The sequence below is a fragment of the Taurulus bubalis genome (genome assembly GCF_910589615.1).
Source record: "Taurulus bubalis genome assembly, chromosome: 21".
Taxonomy (NCBI): Eukaryota; Metazoa; Chordata; class Actinopteri; order Perciformes; family Cottidae; genus Taurulus; species Taurulus bubalis.
The window spans coordinates 5,943,574-5,959,844 of NC_136609.1; the positions used below are offsets into that span (position 1 = coordinate 5,943,574).

Here is a 16,271-nt window from a genome sequence, read left to right on the forward strand (position 1 = left end):
ACCCAGGCTTCCCTCTCACCCGCAACACTTTCCAGCTCATTCTGGGGGATCCCGAGGCGTTCCAAGGCCAGCCGGGAGATATAATCCCTCCAGCGTGTCCTCGGTCTTCCCCGGGGTCTCCTACCAGTTGGACGTGCCTGGAAAACCTCTAATGGGAGGCGTCCAGGAGGCATCCTGACTAGATGCCCGAACCACCTCAGCTGACTCCTTTCGACACGAAGGAGCAGCGACTCGACTCCAAGCTCCCTCCTGATGTCCGAGCTCCTAAAAAAATCCCATAAAAGATTTAATCCAAAACACGTGATTACAACCATAAATATCCACGAACTGGCGTTGAATCATTTCATATCAGCTGGAAGATATGAAAGAATAACGTTTTGTTTTTAGAAAAAGCAAGTTTGCATGATTGCACAGCTACAGACTCAGTATCAAAATGACTGCCGAAATCTAACGTTTCCAATGAAACCCCACTTGAACCAATAGGAGCTTCATGTCCTGACTGACAGGCTACATTACCCAACCAGAAGCTACGTTGAAGAACAGAGTCAACCTCTGTCTCCTTACGTGGATCAAGCCTGTCACGTCGTACGGCTCGGATGACAGGCGTTTCGTACAGCCAATGAAATTGCCTAAAAAACGAATAGCAGGAAGAGGGGGGGGCAGATCATCCCCAAAGCCTTCAATTTGATGAGAAGAGACAGCTGCTGATAGAGCCTCAGTTTGGCCTTAAATTAGCATGAAAATGCATTTATACTTCATTTTCTCTGTGTCAGCAATACTGGCAGTAAATATGAATAGTACCTCTATAAGTTTGCTAGACTATAAGCCTTTTTAATAGGTATATAGTATATATGTATATCATGAATATTTTCAGTCTCAAAATAAAAAAACGCCTAGACATTTCATTAGAAAAACATGTGTAAAATATTCATTTTCTGTGATATTGTTATCTGCTTTTTACTTAGACTAGATAAGGCTTCCGGCTACGGTTCCACTGTGTTTTCCAGTCCATAAGTCCCATTTATAGTCATCTACAGGCATCTATTTGCAAAGAAATGTTCAGGCGGAAATAAAAACCTTATACTTTAGTGTGTTCAAACTCATATAACTCAGTGTCAGCAGCACTTAAAGTGATTCTGACTATTGAGGGAAAAACCTTCAGATTGTTACCTTTCAAAAGAGACCAAGACCATGCATTTACTCCAAATAGTTCAAGTACAGCTTGAAAATGATTGTTTTGGGGGGAGGTGGGGTAGTGACGCGGCTGAAGAGTTCCCCTTACAGTACTTTTACTTTTATACTTTTAAGTAGTTTTGAAACCAGTACTTTTACACTTTTACTTAAGTAAAAAGCTTGAGTTGATACTTCAACTTTTACAGAAGTATTTTTAAACCCTAGTATCTATACTTCTACTTGAGTAATGAATGTGAATACTTTTGACACCTCTGAACGTGAGCATACTAAACATTAGCATGTTAACATTATCACTGTGAGCATGTTAGCATACTGACGTTAGCATTCAGCTACTCGCTGACCTGCTAGCATAGCGGAAAATTCAATAAAAATAATGAAGGCTATCATTGTTATGCAGGTTTCCACTTGAACTGATTGAAGAACAACATATTTCAAGCAAAAAGAGTTTCATTATGTAATTATTTATTATTTTACAAAACAATCCGACAATCACATACATTTGGTAAAACTGTATAAAGGTACTGCTGTGCAGTAGGTAACTAAATACAATATGCCTACTGTACTGTACTCTATTACAGTAGTACAAGTACACTTTTATATTATCATGTCTATGTTGTTCCCCGAGTTAGGTAACAACCTCTTTAAAACTTAAATCAAGAAATAAAATAATTAAATAATAAATCAAACTTTTCATGTCTAATGAAGTAAAAATGTAAAAATGTAAGTAAAAATTTCCAAAGAAGCATTTTTTTTATGACTAAATATAGAGACAAATACAAAGTTTCTCAAGATACAGAAATATATTTTGACATGGACCACTTTGTACTTTTCTGGCATTTGGACCACTAATAATCAAGCCTGCATTTACAATTAAAGATTTTATCCAAAATTATTAATTATTATTCACATGAGGCAACGTAAAGAGATCCAGTGGACTTCATGCAAAGCACCTCTGTAGGAAGTGACTCATGTGTGTGTAGACGTGTTGATAGGCCGAGCCGCCGAGCCCATGATCCTTGTCCGTGTACCACTGAAAGACGAGGGCAGAAAATAATGTATTATTTAATGACACTAGGCCACGCTCTTCCAGTCATTGGATTTTCCAGATTCCTCACCATCGCCTCAAAGTCCACCTGCTGGTCCACCAGAGCTTCAGAGATCTCGGCTGCCTGCTGGAAATGGACATTGTCTAGAAAACAGAACAACAACGCACAATGATTAACAAGGTTTCCAACGCAATCGGTCCATTTTGGTGTTGAAAGGTCAGCCGGGGTCACTGGGGACTTGACTTCCTGCCATGGCCGAAGCGTTAGTCACGGAGAGAGTTTGATCTGAAGGTGGCACTAGACTAAAGGTCAACAAAATCCTAACAAACATTCCCTGAACACCATGAGTGTTCAATTTGAAGGTATTAGTTCAACATCTTTGAAAGTACGCTGATTTGCTTTCTTGCTGAGAATTAGGCAGGCTTGGGAAATAACAGACATTTGAAGGGGGGGTTACGTAATTAGGATACAAAAAAAGGTAACTGTAATTGTTACGTCATACACAACAGCTTTGCTCTTATTTGAATCAATGCAGATGTCTGTAACCAAGACTGGAATCATATATTTAAGCTTCAAGTCTTTTTTTGAATGTGAGGTTGACGCCCAATAAAATGACACGGGATAACTATGTGTCTCTGACCGTAGTTATTTTGTAGCGGTCATCTGTGATTTTGGCTGCAAATTCAGGAAGTTCATCTTCATGGAAACATGGAAACCCATTCACATTCTGTGTTAAATAAATATCATATAGTATAATATGAATTACTTTTTTATTTGATCATAATTATTATTGTTATTACAATTATTGATAAACAATATGATCTATAATACTAGCTAAAATAGGGCTAAAGTCTGTGTAAATTATATTTAAATCCCAATATCCCTCTGACAACAGTAAGTGCATACACACAATGCAGATCAGGTGAACAAATTTTTTTAAAACGACTTAAGAATTAAAAAAATAAGAAAGAAAATATCCTACTATTCCTAATGTTTGACCTGGTTTTGTATCACTAATACTAGTTGAGTTTTAGATAACACTTTATTGAGTATCCAGAATAAAAACACTTTATTGACAGCCCTTAACAAACAAACAGAACATGCCTGATTGGTGTCACTGTACAACATATAAATTAAATTGTTAATACATAAATAGTAGCCCTGCATATCTCACCGTCAGCTGTTCCATGAACCAGGAGATACTGCACTGAATGGAAATGCTTGGCCCTTGCAGTTACTGTGGAATTCTGCACACAGTCAGATTTATGGTTATTGGTGACCAGAGGCAACAGCATGACAAACAGATAGGAGAGTGATATCGCTGCGTGGGAAACTCACGGTGTAGGCAACTAAATTCTCTGAGGGCTCCATCATGTAGCGCTCTGTGTAGATGGAATCTGGAATAAACGGAGATGCAGATATTGTGTGTCGTTAAAGTGAGTGTGTTAGATCTGAGGAGATTGTAAACATGAAGAACTAACCATAATATTCCCATTTGGACACTGGAGCGACCGCCATTCCACATTTGAAAACTCCACTTCCAGATCCCAAGGCCATTGATGTCACGTATCCACCATAAGACTGTGGAAGAAGAAAAACAGCTGATAACAGGGCCCTTTATTGCCGTCTGAACTAAAAAATAACGCACTGCATATTTCTTAAAGCTACAGCCAGTAACGCAATACTGATCAAACTGTCAAACTATGAATCAGGATTATGTTACTGCTTTGCCTATTTCTCACCTCAGATGTTTTCAGTAACATATTTTATTTACTGTTCACCTGTAAAATGGGAAAGTTTATGACCTGGCAGCCATTTTGAAAACAGTCCAGTAAAAACAAAGCACCACCCAGAGCATAACAAAAAGTAACTTTTTAATTGTTTTAAATGCATCAATGTGTTTAAATGTTTTGTAATTAGGATTTGTATTATTCCCTTCAGTACAACGTGTTATACAGATGGATATTCACACAAATGTATATACACATCCTCATGCACACATATATCTACATACATACATGTATGTGTATATAAACTCATATAAATAAAGTTAAAAAATTAAATAAAACTATTTAATAAATAAATAGATAAGTATTCATAGGTCAAAAAACACATTGACAGCAGATATAAATAAACAGCAGGGACGAATGAAATACAGATTGTAAGGGCTATACATTAAAAAATAATGTTTAATTTTGCATAACTTACCCAGCCCCAAATAGCAACTCTGTCTTTGTCAATGTAGCCCAATTTGATGAATTCCCTATAATAATGAAAAAAAAAGACAACTATCTCAACATGGGGCAGTAATTGAAAAGGATCGACTGACATTCTGATCATCCCCGTCACTCTGTGGTGCTCATGATGATTCCGGTGTGTGTGTCAAATCCAGTTTGATCAAGCTCTCCTGGGAAACGGAGGGCGAAGCTGTTTGTTCGAGCGGCGTGAAGCATTGACTTGTCTAAACTGGTCCTTGCTTTACTTACCTGACTGCTGTTATCTGATCTTCCACCTCATAGGTTCCCAGACCTTTGTAGATTGCGTGCATTAACTTGTCGCCTTGGTAACCGCTTCCTCTTCCATCAAAGCTGGCGACGATGACTTTCTCAGTGCTGGCCAGGTAGGTGGACCAGCTCACCCTGTAGACAAAGTCGGCTTTTTGACTGCAGGGACCGGCATACCTGGAAGGTTGGGCAACATCCAGTATCAGTTTATGAGCTCTCTTTTTAAAAGCATTTCTAATTAAATGTTTTTTTTAAATAAATTCTTACACATCTATTAGTAAAGGATACTTCTTGGATTTATCAAAACCTGCAGGCAAATGCATCTGGTACCAGAGATCTGTCGAAAAGAATAGAAAGGTGTGAATAATCATTAACAAGGAAGACAAACTCTTTTTTTGTTTTACTTTCAAATAGCTCCCAATCTATATCAAAGTTTATTTCAACATTTTGTGAACAATGCATATTTGCGTTCTTGCCGTGGGTTAGATGAGAAGATTGATACCCCTCCATGAAGCTAGCCGGTTAGCTTAGCTTAGCACAAAGCCTGTCTAACGGGAACTAAATCTGCCCATCGGCAACACTTTATATAATTCATATTTTGTGGTTGTTGAATTCACTTACTGAATCCTCCGAGGCTGATGGAGGTGCGAAGCATAGAGGGCATTTGGATGTCAGATATCAGGCTGCTAAACACTTTATTGTCCTCCAAAGCATTGAGCTCTACAAATAAAAGAATATAGACAGCTCATTAGAATAACATTTTCTCCTTCTTGATATTATTTCAGATTTTATTTCAAATTTCTGGATCACCTTTATCATTCCTGTTATCCATGAGAGAATAGTAAGGAATGCCAGGACCTTTGCGAAAAAATTATAACAATAGTATAAGCTATTATTGTATATCATATATTCTGTATACATAATAATAATGTCTCTCTATATTATTAATATACCACTGTCTGTAATATTGCAAAAATCAGAAAGGGATTGGAAAAAAAGACAGAAAAGTATAACTGACCACTGCAGCTCATACGGTAGAAGGAGGCATTGTGGCTGAAGTAGGCTGAGTTATACTGACAGTCTTTGCGTAACGAACAAGTCAGACACTTAATTGGTCCTTCTGTGGTCCACCTGACACACACACACACACACACACGCACACACACACACACACACACACACACACACACACACACACACACACACACACACACACACACACACACACACACACACACACACACAGTAAGTCTGCAGAAGTGCTTTGTATCAAGTAATGTTCTCAAATAACTAGCAAAAATATAAAAATAGTAAAATAAAGAGCCTTACTTGTAAACATTCCTTCCTCCTGGCAAGTTGCCCTCTTGATTACTTGAATAATATCTGAGGAATGATTGTTATGAATGAGTGAGAAAGAATTTTCTCTTAAACTCCATTATAATTTGGCGACAATTCCAACGTTTCAAGAGACACCAAATAATTACATTTGCATAATGTTGTGAAATACACACATCTACAGTCAGTACAGTCATACAGTGTGGAGATATCCCTTCTTTTTTCTCAAGAGAGAGAGAAATTCTCTATATGTTGGACAGAAGAGAAACATACTTTCGATCTTCTGCATGTTTGCACATTGCACAAAATTGACAATAAAACTGACTTTGACTTTTGAAATTGCATGCTTATCAGGTCTCATGCACGTGTATACAGCTGTATGCAGATAACACAGCAACTTACACACTATCTGCAGTCACTTTCAGAATGTCGACGACTTCCCATTCTCCAAAGGTGATTGCTGTAGCTATGCCCTGCGTGATGAGTCAGAGCAGAGTGTGTGGGTGGTAACATGCTACTGATAATCAATGAATACTGTACAATATGGTGGATATTGTGCAATTCTCAAAAAAGAGCAATTTGCCGCTGTTATACTGGACTACTGACTAAAATATCCTTCAACCTACCCCGACCACATGATGGATGTGCTTGTACCCTTTGTTGTTGCTCATCAGCAGGTAATAGTTGTTCTTGTCTGTGTCAAAAACTGGTTCTGATGGAGAAAACTAGGAAGAACAATTATATCATTATATATTCTCTGACTTCTCTACTTGGTTGCTCTCAGACTCAAGTCCACTCATTCCAACTGTGATGTGAATGGGGACTATTTTCAGCGCCGGAATAATCTGCATTCGTGCTTTATTGAGTATTCGGGTAAGCAGAGGGGTGAATGTGGGATTGAGTCCAAATAAACTACAGTGTGTGTCATGGTACAATTCTGGACAACTATGGAGCTCTATGGCACAGGAAAAGAAGAAATATCAGGCTTTAATACACACAATAATATCTTTTATCTGTGCACTGGACATACCCGTCCAATCCAACCCAGGGTGCTCTTCAACTCCAGATGCTGTAAAAAGAAATACACTTAGTTTTTTATAGCTGTACTAAGCTAGATTTTATAACAGCATACAAGGCTTATCAGTCTTCATTCAAAGAGATGTTGCAACACAGAACATAATTTGATAAACCCTTTAGCCAACATGGGACATTTCCAAGTAGCAAAAATGTCTTCATGTCTTTACAACTAGGTTAAATCTACAACTGTGACTTTCCGTCAGTTACCACTATGTCCGTAACAAAAGGAACAAAGTGAAAGGCAAGAAATGCTCATAATTTATTATTGTTAAGTATATATGGAGGTCTTGCTATTTTCCAGGTAGTTAAAAGGAGAAGTTGAAATGTGTCTGTTGTAAATCAATAAACTGTGTGTTTTTGTTGCTGCAAGTATCCCTCCTGTCCGTAAGGAATGCATTTTGAGTCCGGCTAGCAGGGCGGCTCTATGGATAGCAATGTCAGCTGGTCCACCACTTGGTCCAGACTAAAATATCTCAAGAACTACTGATGGTTTCTTGTGATTTTTTGTACAAACATCTGTGGTCCCAGAGGATGTGCATCTACGGCTATACTTTGAGTTTAGTGCTAATTAGCAAACTAGCATGCTAACACGGCAAACTAAGATAGTGAACGAGATAAATATTACCTACACATCAGCATTGTTATCACAGCTCTCCTGCTCTGGGTGAAACGAGCCAAAGTGCTTGTGTCTTCTACCAACAATGAGCTGCTGGCTTCACATAGTACAAAAGTACAAAGTACACGGATATAAAACTAAGTCATTAATAAATACATGGACAAATGCCTGTACTTTTGGGTAAATGGTTACGGTACGCCGTAAACAGGTTACGCTTGCGCGATTTGACGCGACGCCGTGAGCTCGTCTTTTCCTGCTGTTGCGTTTCTGAAAATAAAAAAACAGATCTAAGCTAATTTGAAGCATGAATTGAGAGAGGCCGTATCAAATCTACAACCCCGTTTATAATATGTGTGTAGAGGAAAGCAGTTCACTGCAGCCACTAATACTGATATGTGATGGCTCACATATCTGCACTCATTCTGTTTTGTTTGGCAAAAAAAATTAAAAGCTTATTGTTTTCCACAATGAGCTATTTAGTAGTAACTAAATACGAGTTATTTTTTGCACAGATAGAACTTACACAAAACATTGTCTGATGGGGTAATCTGATTTACTTTTCTTTATTCTGTTATTTATAAAAGCACAGATGAGTCACACAATTATGTTATTTACAAAAAAAAGTTTGAGAACCACAGCTTTAAGTGTTTGTGTCGGACTCGCCGCCGCCGCCTATTTTGCACTATTACAATACTTATAGGCAACTAGTTATCATGTCTTCCGCTCCATGAAACGCATGTTAATGCTCAGTACACATATGGTACTTTAGTGTATTTGCATTGTAATAAAATGTGATAATTTTAAATGGCCATATAAGCAGCTGAAACGGGTAGCCTAGTGCATCCCACATTTTTCAACATAACATTTTAAAACATTATAGTCATTATGGCCTTTAGAAAAAGTATTGTTTTGGGGGGAGGAGCTTAAGAGTTTGTCCTTAATGGGGAAAAAAATGTCCCTTACATTACTTTTACTTTTATACTTTTAAGTAGTTTTGAAACCAGTACTTTTACACTTTTACTTAAGTAAAAAGCTTGAGTTGATACTTCAACTTTTACAGAAGTATTTTTAAACCCTAGTATCTATACTTCTACTTGAGTAATGAATGTGACTACTTTTGACGCCTCTGGTTAGCAGTTGACAGAACTAAAAAAGTACAGATATATACAACCTTTACAGTACCCTCCCTTTCAGCAAAAATGTACCTCTATTGAAATAGTCTGTGTACTCAAAACCCATCGATAAGTTGCTTGCATGGTATATCTGTGTAATACCAGTGTCCAATTTCATGCTATCAAAACCATATTACTTGTTCATAATATCATGTTTTACCTCAGAGGGAACCCAGCTGTTTCCAGTAAAATTGTAGATCTGAAGGATGAGGTGGTTTTGTACTCTCTTCAGCCATTGGACAGCAATACGTTCATCTGTTGCCCAAGTAACAGTCGCCAAGTAGTGCTCACTATGGGGCAACAAAAAAACCTTTCAGCTTCTTTTTGTTTCTGATTTACTTCACTGTAATAATAATGGATAGGCTGATTCAATACCTTGAGCTGAAGGATGCTGGAATAACAACCTCAGAGATTTCTGTTGTGTTGTCAGTGTCCACAACAAACAGTTTCACAGTAGGGTTGGGCGTTCCGGGCTGCACGAGAAAAGGGTGTAAGAGATTTGCGAATACAATGATCCCAGTACAAGCTTGTTAGAGTCTAATGTCCCACCTTTGGATATGGAATGGAAACAGTGCTGGGGTACTGGTTCTCTCCATACCAGGAGTACTCTATGGTGTGGACGTTTGTGTCGTTGGTCTCAACGTAAGCCACGTACTTCCCTCCAGGTGACCACCAGAGGGCCTGATTGGATGAGAACATCTCCTCTGTAAGGGGGAAGTGTGAAGCTGTTAGGGTTCAGGTTTACCTTGGGTCAGGGGGTTCAATTCCTACTAAAAGACTTTGAGCTAAAAAAAACATTGCCATGTTGTTGTTGTATGTACTGCAGCATTAGTCCTATATGGGGTAATTATTCAACCTTATAACTTACAAAAATGCATTGTCCTCAAACAAAATGGACACTTTGTCCTACTTACTGACATCGGACATGATGGAGAAGCAAGGATTTCACACATGAAAAAGTAAATATGTATTCAAATGTCACTTGATTATATCCCGATTAGACAATGATGAATGTTTAATATACCAAGACAATATATGCAGTACAGTGCAGTACAAATACGTAAAAGTATATATTTTTTCTCTACAAGTGCCCTTGGGGATGAATGAAAATTAAGTAAGACTACTCCAACAAGTACCATTTACCACAAAAGTTACATGTAAAGGATCAACATATTCTCAAACAACGGTCCGTATGATCTTATGAAAAGTTATTTTGTTTTCAGGAAAATATTGTGGTTTGAGTTCAAATAACTACAAGGTTCTGTTACTAAAGTATGGTGAGTGAAATATGAATCAATGTTGACTTCTGGTTTCATACAGGACATGAACAGATGTCTCCTGGGTGAAAGTCCAGTGTTTTTAGACCCATCCCCGTCCACCCTGCCCTCTTCTGTCCTGGCTCAGTATTTTGTGGCTCAGTAATTTGATTATATACCAATTCTAGTGCATTGCTCTTCGTAGTTTTAGTATACTTATGAACAGTGTTTGAGAAGAGTCTGAATAGAGTAAATTAAACTCATCTAAAAGGTTAAAAGATAAATATCTATTGCTTTGGTGGAACAATTAACAGATGTCTAAAACCAGACTTATTTTTCATAGTTATTGTATCAATAAAAGTACTTGGTACTTCCCAGTTAGTAGTTGATTTATACTCCGTTCATACATGATATTAAAACTCAATCTGTTTCCGGCAAAACCTGTGGATCAGATGTCCTAAAGTATCCAGATACAGATGCTAGGCTAATGGGGTTTTGTAGTGTGTTGACTATATCATGTGCCACATACCCTCATACACCCAGTCCGGGATCCCATTCAAAATCAGATTCTCCTTGCCATTATGAGTGACTTGCTTCGGTGGCGATTCAGGGCTGGTCTTTATATACACATTATTTTCCCAAACATAGGCCTGAAAATACAATAAAAACACAAATACCCGAGTTTAGAAAAGGCCAGCTTGCTCTGCTCGAGTGTTTGGGAAAGGCCGATCACCTCCTCCATCACCAACCTTCAAAGCCGAACTGTCTCTCAAAGTTATGCACATAGCAGCAATCATTTACATGTCCCGGCTTACCAATTTGTTCCCCTCAGGAGCCCAGGCAAAGTACTGGATTTCTTCAGGAGTGTCAGAGGGTGGGAAGAATATGCTGAGATGAAGTAAAAAAAAAAAAAGATTTGTGAATCTTTAGAGATCCGTACTATTATTTTTATTTCAGAAGACATATTCTAAAATAATCAACTTTGCATGCTCAACATGGACCATATGGTGGATGTTTTTACTGACGTGCATTGCATTATTATAAGAGCATGAATAGGAAGCCACATACTTGTTGTGGATGTAGAAATAGGAAAGAAAATTCATAGATAGGGTACTTACTTTAAATGTATGTCATAGAGTGAATATGTAGCTGTAAATGAATGCCGCCACAGCTAATGGGACAAAAAAAACAACAACACTGTAATGTGAACAGTTTAAATATGAGTCAGATTTATGTGAATAAAAGCTTATTGTACCTTGGAACGTTTGCTCATGAATGCCGCATATTTGTGGTCAGCGGACAGCTGGTAATCATAAGCGTCTTTTTCGCTCTGTATCGGGAAAAATCAAAATGTTGTGAGAGTTTTACCCTTATGACCCTTATGACCTCACAGACAAAACTGCGTCTGTTTGGGATGGGTATGTAGTTTTCATGCCAATTTCATGTGGTTACAAAAATGAAGCTCACAGAGGATAACTTACGAACTTGTCTCTGCTTAATAACTCCAAGGACTCTCCTGTGACCACGTTCTGGATGAAGACTGAGCCCTGGGTCTTATTCAGATACTGATGATCTGTGACAGATGACGGGGGGGTAATTTTATAGCATTACTGGATTCCAGATAATGTGGTAGCATATAGATAAACAGTCAATAATTGATGATCCATTAAAGACTGGAGGGTGGGCGCTACGCTTCAGCCAAGACACCAAAGGTTTGGGACGCCATTATCGTCTGTAACGAAGACATGCATTACAGAATCACAGAAGGCACTCACAGCTGGTTTGCTATGTAAACAAAGCACAAGGAATTTCTGATTACATCACACACAGAGGGAAAGCGACTTCTCTGCTCAGGTTACTCCACTATATCTATAGTTATTTACTGCTATATTAATTGCTGCAGTTTATCCACAAATCGAAAGATTGTTGGTTTGATCCCTGGTTCCTCCGGTCCGCAGGAGCGCTGCCATCAGTGTGTGAATGGGTGAATGTTATCATGTAGTTAGAGCTCGTGTATTCCTATAGACCTCAGTAGTAATGACTTCATGAACTTCTTCAATGATGAAATTCTAATTATTAGAGACAAGATTAATAATCTTCTGCCTTCAACCAGTACCGATCTATCCTCAAATAGAGTAGCCTTAGAAACAGCTGTAAACACTGATAAATATTTAGATGCTTTTCTCCCATCAACCTTGACCAATTGTCTTCAGTGGTTTCTACCTCTAAACATTCTACCTGTCTCTTAGACTCCATCCTGACGAGGCTCCTTAAAGAAGTTTTACCTTTAATTAGCGCCTCTCTACTAGGTATTATCAATGGGTCTTTACTATCGGGTCATGTACAACCGTCTTTAAAAGAAGCTGTAATTAAACCTCTTCTTAAGAATCCCACTCTTGATCCAGAGGTGTTGGTTAATTAAAGACCGATCTCTAACCTTCTCTTCCTCTCTAAGATCCTTGATCAAGTAGTCGCAAACCAGTTGTGTGACTTTCTACATAATAATAGTTTATTTGTAGTATATATATTATATATATTTTAGTCAGCATTTAGAAAACACCATAGCACAGAGACATGGTGAACATTAATAATGAGCTTCTAATTGCATCAGATAAAGGACTTGTCTCTGTACTTGTTAAACCTTAGTGTTCGACACCATTGATCATCACATCCTATTACAGAGACTAGATCAGTCAATTGGCATTAAAGGAACTGTACAAAGCTGGTTTAAATCATATTTATCAGATCAATCTCAGTTTATATTTGTAAACGATGAGGCCTCGATGACAACCAACGTTTGTCCTGGAGCTCCACACGGTTCTGTGCTTGGACCAATTTTATTCACTTTATATATGCTTCCTTTAGGCAATATTATCAGAAAACACTCCATAAACTTTCATTGTTATGCCGATGATACTCAATTATATCTATCGATCAAGCCAGACGAAACCAACCAGCTCGCTAAACTTCAAGCATGTCTTAACAAAAAATATGGATGACCTGCAACTTCCTGATGTTAAACTTAGACACAGTTATTTTACTAGGTCCAGAACACGTCAGAAATTATTTTTCTAAAGATATAGTTTCTGTAGATGGAATTGCCCTGGCATCCAGCATCACTTTAAGGAATCTCAGAGTTATCTTTGATCTGGACTTGTCCTTTAACTCCCAAGTTAAATCTCTCCAGTTGATCCAGAATCCTGCAGCTTGTGTACCAACACAAACTAAGAGAAGAGATCACATTACTCCTGTATTAGCTTCTCTCCACTGGCTCCCTGTAAACACCAGAATCCAATTTAAAATCCTTCTCCTTACCTACAAAGCCTTAATTGGTGAGGCACCATCATACCTTAAGGAGCTTATAGTGCCATGTTACCCCACTAGAGAGCTTATAGTATCATATTACCCCACTAGAGAGCTGCGCTCAATGAAGGCAGGGCTACTTGTGGTTCCTAGAGTCTTAAGAGGGAGGATGGGAGCCAGAGCCTTCAGTTATCAAGTTCCTCTTCTCTGGAACCAGCTACCACTTTCAGGCAGACATGTGTCACCACAGTTAAGAGTAGACTTTCCTCTTTGATAGCGCTTATAGTTAGGGCTGGCTCAGGTTTGTTCTGGTCCAGCCCCAAGATATGTTGCTATAGGCCTAGATTACTGGGGGACATCTTAGATACACTGAGCTCCTCTCTCCTCTTCTCTCTCTCCTTCTGGACGAATTCATGTCTCTTAAATCCACATTACTGACTTTACTTCTTCCCTGGAGTCTTTGAGCTTTATCGTCTCTCAGGTTTCCATAGATAGTGGCTGTGTCTGGAGCCGGTCCTGCCTCCTGCCTACTGAGCCCTTCCTCCTGCCTACTGGGCCCTTCCTCCTGCCTCCTGGGCCCTTCCTCCTGCCTCCTGGGTCCTGCGGTGGCCTTGCTGATGCCTCCTTTTCTCTATCTCCTTCTGTTTACATGGATCGCGGTTATCTGGATCGTGGTCCTGCCCGACACCTCCTGCTATTATCATTACTTTTATTAGTTGCATTGCTGTTAGCATTGCTAATACAATTACTGCTTTTATTATTGTTATTATTCTATAGCATCCACTGTTTTTGATAGTTGTCACTTTTTCATCATGCCTACTACTCGCAAATAAATAAATTGCTATTACCATTTATCCTAACGTCGTAGGGCAATCATTCACACACACACATGAATGAGGGGATTCATCTCAGTGAATTAATAACTAGAGTGAAGGAGGATATTGTGGCTGATAATAAAGCATCCTCTGTGACACATTTACAGTTTTGAAGCCATATGGCTGTTATCAGTGTCATCATGTTCCACCTCCACTTTATTATCACTGCTTTCCACAGGTGTAATCCTCCCACCTGAGATCCACCTCATGCTGAAAGACTTTGGTTTCAGTGAACTGTTGAAGACGTCCTCCAGGGTGAATGATCTTGTGTTCTTGTTCCCTGCCTGATCCTCTGAAAACAACAACACATTGGTGGGGACTTAAAGGGCACAGGTTACAGATATGATATCAGACACACAACACATCATAAAAGAAGGCAAGTGCCGTAAAGGCTGTGACAGAAATATTGCTCATGTCAGTGCTTATTTGGGGCTATTTCTGTCATATGTGTGCTGAGTGAGAATTAAACTATTTAAAGGCACGCACATGGAACTAAATTACAATCCTCCTTTAGTGATGTAACACCCCGATTTTTGTGTTATTCTTAAACGGAAACATAACTTGCTTTACATGTACTCATAGGCTTATGTAGAAGCGGTGCCATTTAAAACAGATCGTGCGTAATGACGCACGCGTAATGCGACTAAAGGGCACTAGTGCCAAACATGTGAGACATTGGAATAGCAGAAACACTCACCTTTCAAGAATATTGACATTGGCACCGCTATCAGGATGACGACCGACGCCAACCCGACCACTCCGAGGATCACCTTCCCGATGGAAACCTGCGTACAGAGCGGACCAAACACTCAGAATCTCCCTTGCCCGGACAATAACACCTGATATGTGAGTATTATTAACCAAACCACCAACCATCGTTTCTGCGCTAAGGTGAGAGCGTGCGACCAAGATCACCGTCTGAATCACAAGCCCGTCGGCGCACGCGCGCGCGAAGCAGCCTGCACTAAGAGTTATGCGACTCGCTGGCTTTTTGCTCGTTAAATATTATCTCAACTGAAGTTTCAAAGGTGGGGACAATAAATGCGCGGCGGAGAGGAGTTGGCCAGATGTTCATGTCGGTGTTGTTTGAGGAAGTTAGCGGCTGCTTATAAGGCCGTTCCCTCAAACTGTCAACTATTCCAGGCGCGTATCCTCATCATTCACACGGCCATCTTTTGGAGAACGTGGCCAGTTATTCTACTTGTAAACTGCAAGTGACTTGCAACTTCAAATGAGTTACATTTTTGTTCAAAGCTGCAACATTCAGAAGATTTTAACAAAGTCATTGTTCTTGTCTAAGAAGGACTTCTTCTTTTTACTAAGTAAATAGCTTGGATCCTATTACAGTATGAAACCAGATGACTCAATGCACTTGAATTTTATCTTTTTTTATGCAGCGAAAAAATACATTTCTACAAAAACATAGATTTAAAACATGGTCCAATATCCAGATGAATAGAAAATGTCCCTTCATGAGAAGATTATGAGCACCAGTATTTTGTTTATTCAGTATTGCCATATTCATGATTTGGAAAACAAAAGGGCTCCATCCTTTCTTCACTGCTTTTAGCCATGCTAGTGTCAAGGCAATGTCGAGCGGAAATACTGCCTGAAACATCTCCACTATAGGATGGATTGCCAAGAAAATTAAGAACATTCATGGTCCCCAGAGGACAAATCAGCTTTTCATGGCGTTGACATTTGTACATTTTAGTTAACTGTCAATTAACAATTAACAAATATCATGAAGTTAGGTTTAGATTTTTACTCATGTCCCCCACTAAATCTCCTAACTTTTTATCATAAGGTCAAACTTCCAATCTGTCCAATATTTTGGTTTCTGATAAACCACCTACACAACTAATGACTCTCCCATCAGCCTCAACTGTTCTT

At 38.9% G+C, this 16,271-nt stretch overlaps 1 protein-coding gene across 1 annotated transcript; it reads right to left on the reverse strand.

The window, feature by feature from the left end:
• Window positions 1-1,701: 1,701 nt before the first annotated feature.
• On the reverse strand, window positions 1,702-15,550 carry LOC306752998 (dipeptidyl peptidase 4-like; the record flags this gene model as incomplete). The annotated part of the gene is made up of 26 exons (XM_079236830.1): window positions 1,702-2,224; window positions 2,310-2,383; window positions 3,415-3,487; window positions 3,579-3,637; window positions 3,722-3,821; window positions 4,449-4,503; window positions 4,727-4,921; window positions 5,012-5,081; window positions 5,366-5,488; window positions 5,555-5,602; window positions 5,763-5,875; window positions 6,074-6,127; window positions 6,482-6,552; window positions 6,706-6,804; window positions 7,110-7,148; window positions 9,105-9,234; window positions 9,320-9,417; window positions 9,494-9,648; window positions 10,730-10,850; window positions 11,016-11,088; window positions 11,319-11,371; window positions 11,456-11,530; window positions 11,682-11,773; window positions 14,572-14,670; window positions 15,076-15,163; window positions 15,545-15,550. 26 exons carry the CDS (start codon window positions 15,548-15,550, stop codon window positions 2,132-2,134), a joined length of 2,256 nt encoding a protein of 751 aa, XP_079092956.1. The 3' UTR covers window positions 1,702-2,131.
• Window positions 15,551-16,271: the final 721 nt, after the last annotated feature.